General features: G+C 34.1%; 4 protein-coding genes across 4 annotated transcripts; 3 read left to right on the top strand and 1 right to left on the bottom strand.

The window, feature by feature from the left end:
• Positions 1 to 1,380: 1,380 nt before the first annotated feature.
• Positions 1,381 to 3,374, top strand: LOC145899120 (sorting nexin-2-like). The gene has a single exon (XM_082987837.1). It carries the CDS (start codon positions 1,466 to 1,468, stop codon positions 3,002 to 3,004), a length of 1,539 nt encoding a protein of 512 aa, XP_082843963.1. The 5' UTR covers positions 1,381 to 1,465; the 3' UTR covers positions 3,005 to 3,374.
• LOC145899121 (uncharacterized) lies at positions 3,372 to 5,517 on the top strand. Its single transcript, XM_082987838.1, has 6 exons — positions 3,372 to 3,444; positions 3,510 to 3,582; positions 4,055 to 4,117; positions 4,294 to 4,480; positions 5,033 to 5,225; positions 5,342 to 5,517. Coding segments are annotated over exons 1-6 (693 nt in total). The 5' UTR covers positions 3,372 to 3,442; the 3' UTR covers position 5,517.
• Positions 5,518 to 5,735: 218 nt separating this feature from the next.
• LOC145899122 (uncharacterized) lies at positions 5,736 to 6,494 on the top strand. Its single transcript, XM_082987839.1, has 2 exons — positions 5,736 to 5,872; positions 5,931 to 6,494. Exons 1-2 carry the CDS (start codon positions 5,747 to 5,749, stop codon positions 6,354 to 6,356), a joined length of 552 nt encoding a protein of 183 aa, XP_082843965.1. The 5' UTR covers positions 5,736 to 5,746; the 3' UTR covers positions 6,357 to 6,494.
• On the bottom strand, positions 6,329 to 14,120 carry LOC145899119 (uncharacterized). Its single transcript, XM_082987836.1, has 21 exons — positions 13,919 to 14,120; positions 13,784 to 13,829; positions 13,557 to 13,665; positions 12,321 to 12,500; positions 11,511 to 11,654; positions 11,303 to 11,432; positions 11,111 to 11,237; positions 10,826 to 11,055; positions 10,606 to 10,766; positions 10,066 to 10,234; positions 9,830 to 9,996; positions 8,734 to 8,853; positions 8,400 to 8,557; positions 8,197 to 8,338; positions 7,981 to 8,115; positions 7,713 to 7,926; positions 7,408 to 7,658; positions 7,212 to 7,356; positions 6,994 to 7,111; positions 6,726 to 6,802; positions 6,329 to 6,658 (listed from the first exon to the last, which is right to left on the bottom strand). The coding sequence occupies exons 1-21, from the start codon at positions 13,986 to 13,988 to the stop codon at positions 6,561 to 6,563; spliced, it is 2,991 nt and encodes a 996-aa protein (XP_082843962.1). The 5' UTR covers positions 13,989 to 14,120; the 3' UTR covers positions 6,329 to 6,560.
• Positions 14,121 to 14,812: the final 692 nt, after the last annotated feature.

Raw genomic sequence — 14,812 nt, 5'->3', positions numbered from 1 at the left:
AATGTGACCAGCAACGCGCCGTTATAATGAAAATGGAGTTTGTACTGTAAGTACATAGATCGCCTGAACCCTCGACATAAACATTAAGAGCATTTTGAATGTCCATTGTGACGTCATAAAGCCTGCGAAGCAAATACAAGATAATGGTCGTTGTGGAAGGAAAGGAATGAGTCGGCTAGATAATTTTGTCCTGTATTTAATCAAAAGGTTTTAGCAAAACAGATCCAAAATGCATTAGAAGGTAAAATAAGGCAAGTAGGGGGTATATCTAAGACCAAACGACAAGAAAATGTTGTTACATGAATGGGTCTCAGTTATAGTATCAGACCCAAAAATACCTTTTATGCATTACAATGTACATGGATATCACAAAGAAACCTTCATAACTACAACACATTAAAAATGCAATCCAATTTCTCCATTCACAAAAAAGGGTTTCGACAAGGTCAGTCGAGCAACTTCAGACAACAGCTAAAGCAGTTCAAAAGCAATTCATACAGTTGTCAAACATTCCGTGTGACATTATGTGTAAATAATTGCATGTACAATTTCACAACATGGTTGAATATTGTGTTTAGTCTTGTTTACAAAAAATGCATGATTTGCAAGGGTCTTTATGGAAAAACTACACATGCTATCAGTGAAGTTAAAATTTTCCATAAAAGCACACTTGTAGTACTTCATTTGTTAAAAATTTGAGCTACTTTGAATAAAAAACAAGCTTGTGAGTATTTCGAATGTATGGATGGTGAAACAAACACAAGCGAATGGCATAGCAACAAATTTTTGAAAATTTTAATCCGGTTTTGACATATTATTGCAAATAGATGTTTGCATAATGCATACTGCAGCACTACAAAACTTGTGTATAAAAAATTCCTCACAAGTATGTTAGATATAAACAAAGTTCAGAAAAATATTTTTTGGATTTTTCACCATATTTGAGAAAAAAATGCAATATTTTGATGGGCTGTTCAACAAAACAACTATCACTGGGCAAGAACTGAATTTTTCCCTGACCCCACATTACATTGGTGTGTTGTACACCAAAAATCTAACTCCTTCACCTTATAATTGGGCTGTGAGTATTTCATTTGCAACCATACCCTAAAACAAGCAAGTTTCACTAGTTTGGAAAAAGTTGAAAAAGGTCCTATCGGTGAAAGGCAAAAAAGTATCGAACTACTGTTCACAGCAAGCTGAAACTTGCCTTGAGAAAGGATTGAGAGGATTTGAGGATAATTTGGTCTAACTTTCAAATATTGCTTGTAAAATATTGTGACATTAGAAAAATCCTTTTTTGTAGCTGTACAAAATGTTTTACAGCTCATTTTACCTGTAATAAAAGTTGAAGAGCATTGATGTATATTACACCTGCTTAGGTGCAAATTGTGCTTGATTAATATATGTGTTTTGTATTTCGATAGCAAAACTTTTGAAGTAAAATTTACTTGAATATATTAAAATGGCTGACAGTAGAGAACCACCTCCTCTTGATGATTATGATGAGAGTGAAGAAGAACAAGAGACCTATGATCCGCTGGAAAAACAAAAGATCAAAGATGTTGTTAATGAAAACAGTACAACAGAACTAGATGATGCAGAAACTCCAGAGGTGCCTTTGGAAGCTGTTCCGGTATTGGATACTCCTTCTGACAACAGCAAAAGTATGAATCTTGAGGAAAGTAAAGAAGATCTTTTTACGAGTGTGAAGGAATCACCTTCTAATTTGCAAAATGTGTCATTGGATACTCCTGAGTTTGAAGGTGTCTCCAATATTTCTGTCAGTGTTAAAAATGAGCCACCAACAGTTGCCACTGTGTTTCCTATTGTATCCAAGGAAGAAAATGATGAATATGATGTCAGTATTGAGGTATCTGATCCACATAAAGTTGGTGAGGGAATGAATGCTTTTATGTCATACAAAGTTCGAACAAAGACAAGCATTCCAACATTTAAAAGACCAGATTCAACTGTGGACCGAAGGTTTAGTGATTTTCTTGGCCTTCATGAAAAGTTGGTTGGAAAGCATCGCCATGCTGGTCGAATTGTGCCTCCAGCACCAGAAAAAAGTATAGTTGGTATGACTTTGGTGAAAATGTCCAAAACTGACGAAGAAGCGGTCTCCATTGATTTTGTTGAAAAGAGGCGTGCTGCACTGGAGCGGTATTTAAATAGAATCGCCAAACATCCATCATTGGTTCAAGATCAGGATTTTCATGACTTTCTTGAACAACCAGATCTACCTCCAGCCACAAATACAAGGGCACTAAGTGGTGCAGGAGTAATGAGATTAGTCAAGAATGTTGAAGGGGCATTAAATAAAATAACCATTCGGATGAATGAAGAGGATTCTTGGTTTGAAGAGAAACAGCAACAAGTTGATAGTCTTGAGCAACAACTAAGAAAGCTCCATATTGCCTTTGAAGCCCTGGTTCACCACAAAAAGGAATTAGCTTTAAATACAGCATCTTTTGCCAAGAGTGCTGCTACATTGGGAAATGCCGAAGAGCACACAGCCCTATCTCGGGCTTTGTCACAACTATCTGATACCTTTGAAAAAGTTGAAACTGTGTATCAAGAGCAATCTAATACAGAATACTTTGGCATTGCCGAGAAGATGAGTGATTATTTAAGATTAATAACTGAGATCAAGGAGGTGCTCATGGTGAGAGTAAAAAGTTGGCAAAATTGGCAAACAAATGAACAAATGCTTCAGAAGAAAAAAGAATCAGAGGCGAAGATGCAAGCCACTGGAAAAAGTGATAAAATTGCTCAAATTCAGTCAGAAATTAATGATTTGGAGAACAGAGTTGAAACCAGCAAAACAGATTTTGATGAGCTCTCTATTGCTATAAAGCAGGATATTCAAAGATTTGAGCTTGATCGCATTGCAGAGTTTCGCCAGATTGTGCTATTGTTTTTGCAAACATTGATGAAAAGCCAGGAACAGACTATAAAAAACTGGGAGGGCTTTATGCCAGAAGCACGCGCAATTGCATAAATACTGCTCATCAAAAAGTCAAAATATTCAAAGCAAGTGTAGATTAACATCATGTTCATTATATGTGTAATTCATTGTATTTAGTTTCTTTTCATTACAGTCATTTATATCTATCTTTAGATCTGAGAAATTTGTGTGAGCTATTTTGGATGCATGTGCAATATATATATCATAATCTGGCATACTAAACTGTTATAAACGCAGGATGTTAAAAATTTGATTGAAAGACAACTATCTTTTGTTGGGTAAAACTGTTTTTTATGATTTATTTTTGTTGAACTTTGTTTTAATTGCTAGGAATTGCATTTCTCACATTCGTTTGGAATATTTGGTTTCAGTGATTTAAAATATAATCTTTCATTAATGCAGATGTAGGAGTGTTTTTAACAATTTTTAATGTTATAGGCTAAAAACTGAAGAAATTCTTAAAGCAAAATTATGTGAGTACAAAAATAAATTGGATAAAACTTTTTAAAACATTTGCTGAACTTTTTTTTGAATACAGGGCCTCTTATTGGAAGTCACAACCACGAAAGTATTGTGATATTTGTAAATGCTGGATTGCTGACAACAGGGCTGTAAGTGTATATTATATTATTTACTAGAACTGAAGGGTACAAAGGTTAACATGGTCTAATATCAGCAATAAACCACTTACATGGACAATTGACGTATTAAAGATCTAATGATAACCTTACAAAAAATGTTACAAATCAAAAGAATTTTTTTGCAGTGTTTACTTTAAAATAAAATCAACGCTTTATTGTTTATGACCATGTGTCTAATCCCTAAAACTATCACAGTTCTGATTACCTGAAAAAATGTTTTTTCATGGCTGGGTTACAGTTTATTGTGCTTTGTCAAATATTTAAATACAGTTATTTAATTTTTTTTCAAACTTCGCTTATCAAAAATGTTTAAACATGGTTTTAAGTCAATGAACTTCATCATTTACGAAGTGTTTGTTTGCTTTTGGGATAACTGGATTAAGGGCATTTTTTTGTTATTGTTATTAAGTCAATGATTTGCCAAAAAAGTGTTTTCTTCAAGAGCATTGACTTTCACGAAAAAGGAAAAAGTCATCAGGAAAAGAAAAGCAAGCAGATGACAAGGGTAAATTTGCAAATCATTACAATAAATTGTTAAAGCAAGACAAACAACTAGTTAATCATTTCCTGTATCATGGTGGCTGGCTCAGGTGAGCAAACATGTTTTTTTGCATTAAAATGAAATTTTAATTGCTTTAAACTGCATAAAGTAATTCTAGTAATTATAAGTGCTTTTTGTAGATTCGTAAACAAGGGCAAAAACAACATGCCTTAAATCAAAAGACAAAAAGTTATTTGAAACAAATGGAAAGAGCAGCCTTGAAGCAATTTTCACAGGATTTGAAGGACAATGGTATGATTGTTCAACAAACTCTTGACAAAAACAAACTTGACGATGATTTATGGAAAACTAAAGAAACTGCCACAGGTTGCACTTACTAGTGAATACTATTAAAATAAATACTAGAATTTTAATATTTATAACATGTTTTACATTATTTTCGGGATTAGTACAGGATTTAAACTGTATAAAAAAAAGATAAAATAAAAAAAAATGCATCGCAAAAATGTTACAAATTCCAGAATTTTGAACTTAAATTTATTTCTTAGCAGAATACATCAATACCATTTCATTAGGTACCTTAAGCATTAAGATTGCATAATAGAGACTTGACAAAACACAAGGATTAAAAACAAATAGTACATTAACATTGCAAAAATATTTGAAGAACATTGTTTGCACCTTATCGCCCTTGTTGTGTGTATGAATGAATGAAGAAAGCAGGATATGTCTTAGAGCAAGGAAAAATAAACTGAAATTGTGTGAAAATGCAGTGCCTAAATTATAATCAGGTTCACAATAATGTTGAGTCCCATTAATTCCTAAATGTTTAATTCTCTAATTTGAACTCTGTAGTACTCTCATTGTTTGGCAAAAGCCCTTCCAAAATTACGTTTAGTTAAGTTTATTCATTTGTAGAATCCAGATGTTCTAAACCAGATCCAGATGTTCTAAAGTTCCAGACTGTTAAGAAAGCAAGAACACCTATTCCTATCAATTCAGACCCAACATTCCAAGTTGCACAATCATCAATTCTAAACTTCTCACAATCAACCAAGTATGACAGCTCAGAACCACTGGGAAAGTGGGTTACTGTGGAACGTTTTGTGAAGTGAGTACACCAATATTTTGTTAATAGGGAGGTAACCTTTATAATCCTTTGTTTTTAAGACAATCAATGATATTCTAAAAATACAGATCAAAATTTAGCTTTTTCATTTTAATTAGGGACAGTATATCTCCTGACCATGAGGCATTTGAAACTTCAGTGTCCAAGAAGTTTGAAGAAAAAACTGTTCCATTTCTATGTCATGCTACTTCCCAGCAAGTCTCCTTCAAAAAAACAAAACTTTCGGGTTTTTCAAAAAAAAGAAATATCAGAAAAAGAGAAAACAATGACTGAATTTGTGCAATAAAAATCTTTGTTCAAAACAATTGCAGATAGTGTGGCATCTGTTGAATCTTCTTTATACGACATGTTGTTGCAAACGTGTTCATTTTAATTGGTGTCTTTGGTTAAAGACTTTATGTTTAGTGTTGCTAAAAAAATTCCAAAACATTACAATATTTTTAAGTATCCTTTAAACATTTTTCTGTAAATATTTTCTTTTTTAGATTGTTAGTTTTATTGTGATGGAAATTACTGTAGAGGTAAATGAATTGGAAAACGTTGAAAATATTTTGGGAACACTGCCACTTCACATTTCAGAGGAAATAGATACGCGTACAAAAAACTTTCGTTTGGAAAGTGTTATCAAGGTGGACAATTTTGTTGGCTTTTAAGAACTAAGTTGTATTTTATTATTCCATTGTACAGCTGGCAAGATGGAAGTGCCACAAATCTACTACTACAGGATTAAATAAACTGTTGCAAAATGCTGTAGTTATCTTTCCTGAACTGAATTCCAAGCCAAAAAACCTGGAACTGGAACAGCGGTTAATAAGACTTAGAAATCATCAAAACCAATTAGTTTACAATAAAATGATTAGTAATGTTACAAAACCTCACTGGGCATCCAAAGAAGTTCGTGCTCCCATAACAAGCGGGTTTAACTTTGCAATAACTTTACTAGCCTCTGTCTTTGTGACAACATATTTGCTTTCAAATTTTGTTTCAAACCTTGTTCTTCGGGTGGGCATAGGATTTGCTGTTGGTACTATCTTGTTGATTGTTGAAATAATTCTTGCTGTTCGGGCAGTTCAAAAGCAAGAACATGAAGTAAAAGCATTTAATAAATCATAATGTACATTTACTACGCTGAAATTGTACTGTTTACAAACTTACTGCATGCAATGGTAGAATTACATTATGTGCATATATTAAAATAAAAACAATGTACATATGTAATAGCTCTGGTATTAAACTTTGGAATTATCAAAATACCCAAAATAGAGCAGAATTTTGCAATCAGTCTTGGTAGAGTTTTTTTTGGCGGTCAAATAGAACTTAATTTGAACTGTTGTCACTAGATGAATCTGTACTGTATCTTCGAATTGTTTCTCTGGTTTTGACTGAATCACCTGTCAATGGACGCTCTCGTCTGTCTGAAATAAAAGCACTTAAGTTTAAAAGTATAATGCCTTGCCTTTTCCATATATCACATAATGATACCATCTGGAAGCTGAAGTTTCTGTGTCATAGAGATAGCACTGTTGCTTGCAAATGTGGTAGTGATATTTCTGTCCAAGCTAAAAAAAAGTTTGTGGTCCTAAAATGTAACTCCCAACAAACCTGCTTTATATGTTCACATTTCATTCCAATTATCATGCCAAGTAATGGCATGTATATTTATTTATTCCTGTTTATGCATAAAACAGCTTTGGTTGAAAAAACTTTGTTTTATTGTCCACGCACTCATGAACTTAAACAGGATTTGTACCTTAAAGATGATCCAAAGATATTTTCTATATTGTTTGCCCGCTTAAGTAATGCTGTTTTCACATCAGGCAACAAATGTGCAGATCCAAGTTCACCAAATATTTCCACAATAGAACCATCTGTAATACAGTTATGAGTTTAGTGGAGTAATTTGATAACAATAAAAGATGGCATATAGTGTGTTTCAAATGAATTAAATTACTGTTTAATATTTGTAACCTGGAAGCTTTAAAAAGTGTCGATACAACTCTCGCAATCCATCCAAATGAAGTGTGTGTAATGAAATGTGTGTGGTTATTTCTTGTTGGTTGCTAGAATCAAACTCTTCAGGATCCTCATCCCATATATAATCATAGACTGTAACCTAAATGCAAGATATCAATAATTTAACACAGTTCCAACATACAATTCTTACTTTTCTTCTTTCTCCATCAGACCCCCTCCACTGCTCTGCTTTTTTCACAATGAAGCTAAGCTCTTGATTGCTCAGTTCAAGATCATGTGGCATGAAAAAAGAATCTTCATTATCATGAAGTCGAAAAAAGACATCAAGCATACGTCCATTATTATGTAACTTCAAAAAATATAAATACAGAACAACTGATGCAACAAATGTGACAACCAGATACAGAAATATTGTCATTGGAATGCCAATTATTCCAGAACCTAAGGAAAAATATATATTACCTGCAATATTGTTAATAAAATTGAATTTCTAACCTTCCACATCCAAAAAATGCCAGTACAGTTTGAAAGCATCCCCAATAGGATTTGTAGCAGACTGCACATACCTTCCCAGAATAGAATCTACAATTAGTATGACATACGGATCACACACTGCCCACACAGAAAAAGCAAGAATCAACTTTGAAAATAGCAATGGAAAAGTTCCAAGAACCAGTTGACTGAGCCATGAGACAAGAACGAGCAGTATCTGAAAATATTATTTTCTTACTTGTTGTTTCTTGCAAAAAAAATTTGAGCAAACCTGAACAACAATGTTTGAAACAGGCCCAAGCACCACAACTCCGATTTCTTCCCCAGTAGTCATAAGATCACTTTGATAATTCAGATTAACAGTGTACGGAAAAAACACAAAGGAGCTCACTGGTAAACGAAGTGCCTAGGAAGACATTATTAAAAACAAAAATGCATATGTTCATAACATAACACCAGTCAAACAATAAAAAAATATGGCTGATACCTGTAAAAAGAGCCATTGCCCACAGTAATGAACATACATCCGAACAAACCAAAAAAGTACAAGCAACAAGATTGTTATCCAAAAGTCTCGAGTTTGCCATTGTGAAAATCCCATTTCAGACAAAAACATTCTTCCTACATACCTATTGTTTGTATGCACAACAGATTAGCAAGCCAAATACAATGTTAGAATTAACATATTACTCTGCTCTCTCATGGCCAACTCTTTGCAGTCTTCCTTTCATTGAAAATGGGTGCTGGACAGAAAATGTATGCATTTCCAGTTCCTCCACAGTAGTTAGATTGGGCCTTGGCACTTGTCTATTGAGCAGTGGTGTTTTGGGGATAAGCATAGTTGCTCTCTAGCAAACAAATTCCCTTCAAATTACAGATGTATTTGGTACAATGTAGTTGCTGGGTGATACTACAGTTCTGCTTCAAATATCTTATTTAAAAGCATGATACTACTTCCTCAGTTTAGGCCTGTTAAATTTTGATCCAAAAACTGTTTCATTGGGATCTATTTAAATGAGCTTACCTTAGCATTGTAGTCTTCAACAGGATTTTTGTAGTGAATCTTATATGAAATTCCTGGTTGTCCAGTCACAGGAAGAAGGTCCTCTTCATCTGAAACATTGTCATCAGTTGCCTCCTCACCCTAAGAAAGCAAATCTCAAAAAAAGTTGTGGACCTTACGGAGCATAAAATATTCCAAACATTAACTGCAAACCCAAGTCTGCATGTTTTAAGTTCAAATAACAAAAAATGCAGTTTCTGCCACTAGATCTAAGCAGCAAGTCTTGAAATACTGGTTACAATTGGAAATCTACATATGATCATTGATGTCCAGTTTGTCACTGAAGTAAATCACAGTTTTAAATAACTTTACACATTATTTTGCATTTTAGCCATTCTAAATAAGTTTAACATTATCTGCTATCAAACATTTCTCATGCCAACAGGCATGCATCCAACAAAATTATTGTATCAAACTGCATCCTATGTAGCAAAATTATGTTAAATAACAATCCTACATTGATCCTATTGCATTGTTTGATTTGATAGCAACATATATTTCCAGCCTTATCTCAAAACACATTGCTTTTAAAAAAGCGGAAACAATTTGTGGCTGTTAATTGTGCACCATATCGTAGTAATGCACTCTTAAATAACGCAAAAAGTGATGATTTTGAAGAAGGTTATCATGCAAAAAAATATGACTCAGCACAAGGGGCTGTTAAAATTTTGTACAACTACAAAATAAAAGTGTGCAAAACACCATGCACAAATAATGAATATCTACAGAGCTCAATGTATGAGCACTGTCTGCAATTTAAAAAAAACACTTTACACTAGAAATGGTCACACTGTGGACCATGGCCAAAATTTGTCCCACTTAAACCTTTAATCACAAGTTCTGGGATAATTTCATCACTCCTGTATACTGTTCATACTGTAATAAACATTTTTTTCGTGGATGATTTTGCTCTTCATTGTCATTATTGTACAAAAATATTTTAGTGTAAACACACTTATCTACTTTATGCTTACATGGCACATTGGCGTCTGTTAATTTTATCCCTGGAGTCGAAATATTGGCCCACCCCTCCTTCTTTACACTAAATTAAACATACTTTTTCAAGTTTGTGGCTTGTTTCTGTTCCATTTAGTGATGCCTTTATTAAATGTAATGTTTTCCCGGAAGCATTCCGTGTGCTAGCTTTGGCAGTTGTTGCTGCAAGGCTTGATAGTGATCCTGAAGCAATTGACTTCACACCACCAACAGACAAAATATTTAAAGCTAAACAGAAAGAAAATCATTGTTACACTTTACACCAAAAATCACTTCAAAAAATTGTTAAAAAATTACCATCATTTGAGGACACTTGATCTCCATCATCTTGGACTGGAGCTTTTTCACCATCAGCTGCTTTCTCAGCATTTAGTATGCGATCTGGATAGCTTAAGAGACCAGATGTAAACTGCAATTCAACTTCATATTCTTTTTGTCCTGATAGGTATCTGGGAAGTCGAATTATCTGCACACAAAATAAATAGTCTGAAAAACTATTTTAAACTTATATATATGTATAAGAATATTGACACAAAATCGTACAAAGAAAATACCTAGCTGAATCCACAATGGCCGTTGCATGTCATTAAATATATGGATGCAAGGTTTAGGTAAAAACTTGAGTTTGGACTGTGTTATGTATAAAGAAAACAGAAAACACCCGAAATTGGTGAAAATCCGGAATATAACAAAAGTTTACTTACAAAAAGATTACAAATCATTTACACATCCAATTTTGTATGAATTACGTGTATTTCTCATTGAACCAAATCCGAAATACACAAGTTAGACTGTAGTTTCAAAGAAAAAAACAAATTATAAGTATTCTTCTTGTACCTGAATATACATGTTAGCAATCCAATGATCAATATCAGTTGCTATGAGTTCTTCTATAGTTGAATGTTTTGTAAGTCTATGATCCATGTGACCTCTGATTAATGGTAGCTTATAGTAACCTTCCACTATGCGGAACTGGCCATCACAAATAGGGAAACATCCTGAAGCATGCAATGCCTGGTAGTGAATTACACATTCATTTATGACCAATATTTCTTACCCCATGCAACAACACGATCAACAGGGACTGCTGAGCCCCTCAATAAAAATAACTCAAATGTCAGAATCATTCCAGGCTGCACTTTCCATTGTGGAGGCAGAACTGTAAAAACACTTTGCTCCAAAGTCAATTCTGAAGATGAGTACACTCCATCATGAAAAACTGGCAGAGTTGCCCCACCCCATTGTTGCCCACTCAACTTAGACCATCGTAGTACATGGCCACCCAATCTTTAATAACATTACATGGTTGATTTCCATATGTTAACACTTAAATGCACATTACCTGTTGTATAAAGAAACCATTAAAACATATCTTCCAGGTGGAGCTTTGTCTCTTATTCCACGAATACATCGAAGTTTAATTTGAATTGGCTGTGGTGTTTTAGACCATTCAACTCGCCAACGTCGACCTTGTACAATAAATTTCAAATTACATCATTTCAATCCCACAATGACTTATGCTCATATACAAAACCTTTGCTTCCCCCATATTGACTGTCAGCAAAAGTTAGGTGCCCATAAAATGATTTTACTTCAGCTTTTCTTTTTTCCAAAGCATGCCTTAAATCGTTTTCTGCTTGGCGAAAAGCTTTTTGCAACCTTTCCTAAACAAAGGTATACAAGTACATGGTTTAGTAATTTTTTGGATTTATGTTTTTCATAATAGTCATCAAACAACCCACATATATCGTTTTTTCCTTTGATTTTAAGTTTGCATCCCTTTGATCGGCAATTTTTTGTTGCCTTTTGAGTTCAAAATAAATCCTTTCCTTTGCCTGTTCCGTTAGTTTAACCAAGTTTTCAATTCTCCGTTGCTGTTCTGTTGCCTATGTATCACAAAAGTAATACAGGTTTAACAAGCACAGAGAGATACTTATAGCTGTTAAAAATGTTGGTGTGAAATGAATCTGGTAAGAGTTTTACAGCAGCGAAAAATGATTAATTGAAAGGTTGAAAACCATTGCTCTATGTTTCTCTACCAGCAGGTAAATTCACCGCAGTGTGAAACATTTTTTGTAGTCTGGGAATGAAAGAAACAGGGAAAATTGAGGAAAATGAATTATTGTTTATTTTCATAGTAGATAAAACATTGGCCAATGTTGGGCTGCCACCTTCCTTAATTTCTGATATTTGTCTTATTTTTTACTTTTCGTGACCTTTTGAAGGATGAACATAGGCAGCAAAAGGTGCATTGCAGAAAAAGGTGAAGAAGTCTGCCAGAGACCAATAGTTTCCAATGTTTTTGAATTGATTTATGAATAAACATGTATATTTAAAGTTTTTGCACTATAAAATAGCTTAGTGGAGTGCTTTAGTTGCTGTAGAGCTTGCCCAAGCGTACCAATAAGTTATATGTTAGGCAGTATAAAAAATCAAGACCAGTGGTTCTAAAACAAGTCCTGTGGAAATCATTTTTAATTATCATAAAATTAAAAATGGAAGTTATGTGCAAGTAAATAATAACCATACCAAATCTAAAGTATATACCCTACCTGAAGAGCTTGATTAGTTACACACTCTTCCTTTAATTTCTGTTCCTCCTTTTGAAGTTGCTCAACAGGTATTGAGCCAATATACAACAGCTCACGTTTGACAACGTGTTCAAATTCTTCAAGATAAGAAAGAGGCGTTCTTGTGTCCTGTATCTCTTTGCGTAGCTGTTCAATTGTTGTCTGCAATCAGTTGAATTCATGTTTATTAAAAGCATATGGACCTGGTTTTTAGAATTCTCATAGGTATATGACATCACACAAAATTATAAATTCCTGTTAGCTGAATCTGGGAATCACTCCCCATTCCTGATCCATAGTTGCAACGATTTCCACCCTTTGCTTTTGACGACCAAAGCTACTGGGAGAATCCCAGTTTCCTAAATGCTTGATCTCATACTTAATTTCAGAGGCAAGAACCTGGACAGAACAGCGCCACCAGGGACCACTAGAACAGTGCTACAGTGTCATGTTCGTGGAGAAACCTCGTACCAACACATGGGATATAGCCGAGGATAAGTGGCTTAACAGAATTGGAGCCACAATAAATATCAGGAAAATGATTTTGCCCCGTTGCAAATTAGTGTCTGTTTTGTTTTTCCGCACAAGATTTTTGTTATGTCAAAGTGATCTTATCCTTTATCCACATCCTTACACACCTAGTAGTTAGTTGTGAGAAGGGTTGTGTTGCACACAGAGCGTTCTTAAGACTGAGATGAGCTTTTAGTAGGGGTGCTTTTAATCTTTTTTTACGTAGTTTTTACAGACACTCAAGATGATATATTTGTCTCACACGAAAGTTAATACATTTTAACCTAGAAAACATATTTTACCATAATGTCGACACAAAATTATAAGAAATAATCATTTATGGGTTATATCAAAATGGAGCATCATGGAATGCACTGTAACGTTTTGTTTTACACTGTTGCGAGCAAGATTTGTTGAGACCTAAAGAAGGAATTGGCCCAGAGAGACATAATACAATCTATGCAACTAATAATGTTGGTATTCGAATACCATAAGTGTTATATGCATTGTTCATGTTAAAATATTAGAGGTAAGACAAGACATAAGATGGTGTAAATTAAAATTATTGACTTGGCATCATAACAAACTCAGCCAGTTTATCTACTTGGCGTGTATGTTCATTGGGATCCTGCACATGTACCCTTAGAATCATCCCCTTACTTGGTGTAAATAATTTTAGTATATGTGTGAAGATAATTGTAGTTCTACCATGTGTGGAGAAACATCTTGCTTTTGAAAACACTCATCATTACTCTCTTTGTCATCCAAAAACTCCATCATTTGCTTTAAATCTTCTGAGGTTTGTGGGGGATCGGACCTATGAATAATATTGATGTATTTTTTCTTTTTATTGCATACACCTTTCAATTTAAATATATTTGTTAAAACCCAATTAACATTAATGATATTTGTCTTATTTTAAATCAGAAACTTGCCATATTTCATCAACATTTGGAATGTCTGGTACTGGTTCATGGTGTACTGCAAAACCATGCAAAGATATAAAAAATACGTCATAAATGTATACATGTTAAAATAAAACATGAAACATAAAATAACAACTAAATCACCTTCATCTGCTACAGTTTGTCTGTGCTTTGGGTTAATTTCCATTGATAGAACTTTTGAATCACTTTCCATAATATTTACTTTTATTACATACCACACCTCATGGATTTGTCCACAGGGAAACACTATTTGTTGGATAGCGTGTTAACAAATAACAATATAATAACTATCTGTGTAAAAAAACTGTTGAATGAAGCAAAAACAATTACATAATCAATGTTGTGTTACTTGAACGAACCAATGCAACACAACAGAACGTATAACGCAATGAATTTTATTGTAATTTTACATGTTTTTATTATAAATTTAACAAATCACTTCTCTAATGTCCACCTTCTCCGAGTGCAATCTACTGAACATGACAACTACATAGTGCAGTGGAAACTTAATTAAACCACGATGCCTTGATTTCTTATTCCCCACTGTGTTAAAGTTGCAATACCTTCGGCAAACACAAAAACTACGTCAACATCGGTAAACAACAGGAAACTCCAAGACGACAATGCCACATAGTCATCACAAACCTGGGCAAGTCGAGACGAAAACTTGCGCATTCACACAGATCTGCTGCTGTGGTTACGGATATCATTAAGCCTTGGATACGGGATGGCGAAACGCCATCAAACGGCGAGCCTCATCGGGATATGGTGCGGCACTTGTCGGTATTGCAAACGGGAAAACGAACGGATTGAAATATTTAATTACTAAACTGTTCGTTCTTCCGGTAAAAAAAAACAACAAATGTACACCTGTCGTTTTAAAAGATTGTTGTTTTATGACGTTGCGCTTGTACGAACAACTAGGCTTCCCCAGAAAATAAAAACCAACACAGTGGCGAAACCAATTTTTCAGTTATCTGAAATAATTATTTTGATTATTTTGTTGTCCATATTTTC

This window comes from Ascidia mentula, chromosome 4 (assembly GCF_947561715.1).
Source record: "Ascidia mentula chromosome 4, kaAscMent1.1, whole genome shotgun sequence".
Classification (NCBI taxonomy): domain Eukaryota; kingdom Metazoa; phylum Chordata; class Ascidiacea; order Phlebobranchia; family Ascidiidae; genus Ascidia; species Ascidia mentula.
This window is presented reverse-complemented; position numbering and strand designations above follow the sequence as displayed.

Bases quoted from the DNA above. Each gene is read 5' to 3' on its own strand.
- LOC145899120 (XM_082987837.1), top strand. From the start codon at position 1,466: ATGGCTGACAGTAGAGAACCACCTCCTCTTGATGATTATGATGAGAGT.
- LOC145899121 (XM_082987838.1), top strand. The intron at 4,118-4,293 runs GTAAATTTGCAA...TGCTTTTTGTAG, and splicing joins AAAGCAAGCAGATGACAAGG to ATTCGTAAACAAGGGCAAAA. The intron at 5,226-5,341 runs GTGAGTACACCA...CATTTTAATTAG, and splicing joins ACTGTGGAACGTTTTGTGAA to GGACAGTATATCTCCTGACC.
- LOC145899122 (XM_082987839.1), top strand. From the start codon at position 5,747: ATGGAAATTACTGTAGAGGTAAATGAATTGGAAAACGTTGAAAATATT. The intron at 5,873-5,930 runs GTGGACAATTTT...TCCATTGTACAG, and splicing joins GTTTGGAAAGTGTTATCAAG to CTGGCAAGATGGAAGTGCCA.
- LOC145899119 (XM_082987836.1), bottom strand. From the start codon at position 13,988: ATGGAAAGTGATTCAAAAGTTCTATCAATGGAAATTAACCCAAAGCAC. The intron at 10,235-10,605 runs GTACAAGAAGAA...TTTTGTGTGCAG, and splicing joins TTGCTAACATGTATATTCAG to ATAATTCGACTTCCCAGATA. The intron at 7,659-7,712 runs GTTAGAAATTCA...ATTTTTCCTTAG, and splicing joins GCATTTTTTGGATGTGGAAG to GTTCTGGAATAATTGGCATT.